Source organism: Lactuca serriola, chromosome 3 (assembly GCF_051521515.1).
Source record: "Lactuca serriola cultivar US96UC23 chromosome 3, Lser_US96UC23_V15, whole genome shotgun sequence".
NCBI classification, from domain to species: Eukaryota; Viridiplantae; Streptophyta; class Magnoliopsida; order Asterales; family Asteraceae; genus Lactuca; species Lactuca serriola.
The window spans coordinates 66,546,847-66,551,929 of record NC_136410.1 but is presented as its reverse complement, the minus strand read 5'-3'; the positions used below and the strand labels follow the sequence as shown (position 1 = coordinate 66,551,929).

At 36.5% G+C, this 5,083-nt stretch overlaps 1 protein-coding gene across 1 annotated transcript; it reads left to right on the top strand.

The window, feature by feature from the left end:
• Positions 1-345: 345 nt before the first annotated feature.
• LOC145092518 (protein JINGUBANG-like) lies at positions 346-1,809 on the top strand. The gene has a single exon (XM_079030464.1). The coding sequence runs from the start codon at positions 465-467 to the stop codon at positions 1,707-1,709; it is 1,245 nt and encodes a 414-aa protein (XP_078886590.1). The 5' UTR covers positions 346-464; the 3' UTR covers positions 1,710-1,809.
• The last annotated feature ends 3,274 nt before the right edge of the window (positions 1,810-5,083 follow it).

Genomic DNA, 5,083 nt, shown 5'->3' with positions numbered 1-5,083 from the left:
TAACATAACAATTAGTTATATTCATATTACCTAAAATAAAAAACATTTCATATTGTCAGAACATATCTATTGTTAATTCTTAACTTCTTCTGATGATCAGTTAAATAGTATTAAAATTTAAAACACATTCTTTTACATAATATATTATTTTATGAATAATCAGAGAATATTATCCGGATTTGACCAATAAGACTTGTTTATAAGAGAAGAAGACAAGAAGTTGCGAGAGCACCGGAACCGGATCCAACCCGGTCCACACGGAGCTACAACTTGCATGCCAACCGCTATCAAACTTTCTTCTCTACTTTATTTTTAAGCGTATTTCACTATCATACGCCGTATGCTACTTCCTCTATGATCTATCCTATTTATATATTTATCAACAAAATCCCTGTTCTTCATACTCACACTCACACCTCCTTCCTTCATCGGATGCATTGAGATTCAATACAACAAACAGATTAATGGGTCTTCTCCAATGTCATCGCCCGTGGTCAAAAGATCAAGAAATAGTACCGGAATCTCATCATGATTCCAGTTCTCTTTCCTCGCAAATAAGTTTAGCGTCGGTTTCTTCGTTAACATCGAAACAACCACAAATCACAGCTAACCACCAGTATCTCACCACCTTCAAAGCACACACGTCTTCTATATCCTCCCTCACCCTCGCCGGAAAACACCTCCTTTCAGGCTCCGCCGACAACCAAATCCGGGTCTGGCCTCGCGACCCGTCACCAACAGTCCCAAAATTAGTGGCTTATGGAGAGAGTGCGGTGAAGTCGATGGTGGTTTGCGGTGACAAGTTATTCACCGGCCACCAGGATAACAAAATCCGCGTTTGGAAGATCGATCATGACGATGGCGATACTAATAATCAGAAACTGATCAAATCGACCCGAATCGCGACTTTGCCGACGCTCAATGATCGTGTTGGAAAGCTGTTTTTAGCCAAAAACTACGTTAAGGTACGGCGGCACAAGAGTAGTACATGGGTGCATCACGTCGACGCCGTCGCGGCGTTGGCGTTGTCCCACGACGGTTCACTTCTTTACTCCGCTTCATGGGACCGGACGTTCAAGGTGTGGCGGACGTCGGATTTTAAGTGTTTGGAATCCGTTTGGAACGCGCACGATGACGCCATTAACGCCATCGTTGTATCCCAGGACGGATACGTTTACACCGGATCCGCCGATCGGAAAATCAAAGTCTGGAAGAGAGACGACGGAGAGAAAAAACATAAGCTGGTGGCCACCTTAGAAAAACACAAATCGGCGGTGAATGCGTTGGCTTTAAGCATGGATGGGTCTCTTTTGTATTCCGGTGCTTGTGATCGGTCGATAATTGTGTGGAAAAAGGTTCCTAGTGATGATGGTGGTGATGGCGGAGAGAGCGACGGTAAAGGGCGGCATATGGTGGTGGCCGGTGCTCTGAGGGGGCACGCTATGGCGATTTTGTGTATTGCGGTGGTCGGAGATTTGGTTTTGACCGGGTCCGCGGATAAAACAGTAAGGATATGGAGAAAGGGTATTGATGGAATAAAATTTATTCGTGTGGGTGTGTTGGAGGGGCATTCTGGTCCAATCAAGTGCTTGGCTGGTGCATTGAATAGTTGTACTTCTGTTGATTCGAGTGGTACATCTTATTTACTTTACAGTGGGAGTTTGGATTGTGATGTAAAAGTATGGAAAGTATGGGTACCCTTACTTTGACAAGTTTTTCCTATTTGTGATGTAGAATTGTAGATATTATTGCTGTTTGTCAAATAGAGAAAACATATTACATGAATACATGTATTTACAATTTTTTTTAGTTATATATGCATATTTAATTATTATATTTATTTGATCGAATTAAGTTTATTATTTTTTATTAACGATAACCAAATTTATTAACAAAATGTTTAGGACAGGGGAATACTGGTTAACTAAGACTTGTTAACGTTTAAAACAATTATTAACATTTTACATTCGAGTAATGAGAAATTGAGTAATCTGATTGATATAAATTATTAATTTGATAACAATAACCATTATTTTTAAAATTTTGTAAAATGATCACTTACTTCGAAATATAGTATTTCGGAATACTTACGTTCATTCCAAAGTTGGTGATGGTTGGATCGGGCATTATTATGTTCTTTATTTTTCCATAGGTAGTATATTTCTTTGTCTTTGTTCCTCCATTGTTGAAACCCCGTTTTAATAGTTTTCATATACTAAAAAAATGAGTATGTAAGGACTTTTTTAAGTGTTAATTTATAGTGGAGGGCAATTTATACAGTATATTGTTCTAGACTACACATGTTTTGGTATAGATATAAACAATAATATCAACTTTGATGGGTTAATGATGTTGGTTGCTTCCAAGTCCATGTTAGACACTAATCAAATACGTCTATATTTTCAAGTCATTGATCAAATATAGTTACGTAGATTTTTGACGATAGTGATATCAGATATTTATTAGTTTTTTTAGTAGTATGTCTTGTAACACAATATAATTGTTTGTTGTTAATAATGTTATGAAAAGTGGTATTCATCGATCTCCCGCGAAAAATTGTTTTGATGGCAATAGGTCTTCCGGTGCCGGAAGTAACGAAATTTGCAATATATTACATATGAAAATTAATCATGTTCCTTCTTACAATGAGCATATAAAATGGGATGATTATAATGTATAAAGGTAAGGTTGCAGCTAATGATGCTCCATCATTTGATGTTGATGAATCTGCAAATGATCAAGTTAAATTAATGTTGTTGGTTGATGATGACAATATAATTCCACATGGAGAGCCAGTTGAGCCTTTCAAGAGTTTCACTAATTTTGTTGGGCATGACACTGAATCTAAAGAGGAGAAAACTGAGCCCCTAAAACCCTGAAAAGCCTAAGAGGAAAAGTATCATTATTATTTTTCCGATTATGAAGAAACACAAACCCCTCACTGTGGGATGCCTGAACCTTTACCATTACTTGAATCAGCTCAACAAAAACATAAAGGTGATGTAGCCCAAAATTATTCTTCTTATACAAAGTGGTGTCAACTCTTCAAAAGAAAAGAATAACTTAAGCTTAAATTAGGATTCAAATGTGTTACTAAAGGCTTTCAAATTATAGTGAACAAATGAACAAAAGATAGGTATGAAGCTATTTTCTTTGTGAAAAAATTATAAATGGCGGTTATGGCTACAAAAGATAAAGATATTGATTTATTTCAAGTCATTAAACTATCAAACATACACACTTGATCAAACACATATCTCATTCCCCATCATCGTCAAGCCAACAAAAAAGTATTGGGTCACTTCTTTAAGGGCATATTAGCTGATAGTACATGTAATATCTCGTGAGGGAAGTAGAACCAACAAACTTTAAATGACCGTCTTAGTATACATATTTCATATGGGCAAGAATGGATTGCTAAAATGTATGCTTTAAATCTTAACGGAAAATACTTTGGCACGACATTCCTAGCAGTATGCATGGATGATAATAACTAAATCCTCCCCAAAGAATTTGGTGTTGGAAAAACAAAAAGTGGGGATTCATGGATATGGTTTTTATCAAGATTCAAATAATGTATTGAGGACATGACGTATTTGGCAATCATATATGATAGATCCAATTTCATTGAAATGGGCATTTAAGTCGTGTTCCCGGAAGCATATCACAGACTCTGTTGTCATCATTTGTTAATGAATATGCAAACAAGGATCGGGAAACAAGAAATAATCAAAATTTCGTTTTGGGAGGCTTCAAAAGCTTACGGTGAGTCTGAATTCAAAGAAAGTTTGGCTAGGTTACAACGTACGTTATCTGATGACTGTCGTACATGGATAAAAAAATAAGTAACAAGAAATGGGCAAGGTCGTGTTTCCCAGTGATTCGTTATAATTTAATGACATCAAATAGCGCGATGAGTCCATTAATGTGTTATCAAAAGACGCATGAAAACTACCAATAACAATGTTGATTGACTTCTTTCAAGGAACAGTGCAACAATGGTGGTGTTAACGACATAATGTTGCATGTAACTATTTAAATTGTAGTACTTTCATGGTTATTTTACTATAAATTACTATGCATGACAAGATGTTTGTATTTTTTATAGCTCAAAGTGAAAAGGATGTTATTGAGTATTCTAAGAAGTTTATCAAAAGGAGGATCAACAAATCCTCTGGTTTTCAAGTATACCAGATTGATCAAAGCAAATTGAGTAGCTCTTCCCATGTGTGAATAGATCTTGGTGGTAATTGAATAACCACTCTTTAGCTTTATCTTCCAAGTTGAGTGGGAAGGCGATTAACTTGAAATCATCAAATGTCATATCTATGTGCAACATACTAACAAATCTCATATGAAAAGACTTCAAGGGCCTTTGAGGGCATTTTCTATCCAAACAATGGAATTTTGTGGGTTGATATATGAAACATGACTTAAATTCAACCCTTCGAAGATTCGCAGGATAAACAAAACCACGAGATTTCTAGGTAAATTTTGTTTCCGTCATTTTTTGTAGTGTCAACTCTTGAGGGGGATTAGGTGGATTGGGGTTCTGTTGCATGTAATTAGGATGTTGTGGGTATCGTTGGTATGGGTATTGTTGGTGATTCAAAATTTGTGGTGCATATGGTTGATAGTTAAGATATTTCTTGTAAAGGGGTTGTTGTTGTTGATACATAGGATATTGGTATATTTGAGGTTGTTGGTAAATGGGTTGTTGTTGTTGTTGAAGGAATTGATGTTGTTGAACTTTAATGACATTGTTTGGAGGTTGGTTGTTTTAGTGGAGGTTTTGATTTTGTGGTTGTGGTTGTTAGTAATTTGGTTGATGTGACAACCCATAATTTCAATCTTGTAAAAGTCAAACATTCAATCCAGGGTCAAACTTATTTCTTTTATTATCTTAATATAGTTAGATTAAGGAGCTAAAAGTGTATGGAACTTGTATATATGAGTGTTAGAGTTTACAAAGGAAAATCAAGTGGAACCGAGGACCATAAACCCAGCATTCAAGCCGTGAACAACCTTCGGCCATGAACAGGCCTTCGGGCCGTGAACCCTCGGTGTACGGCTGTAAACCTCC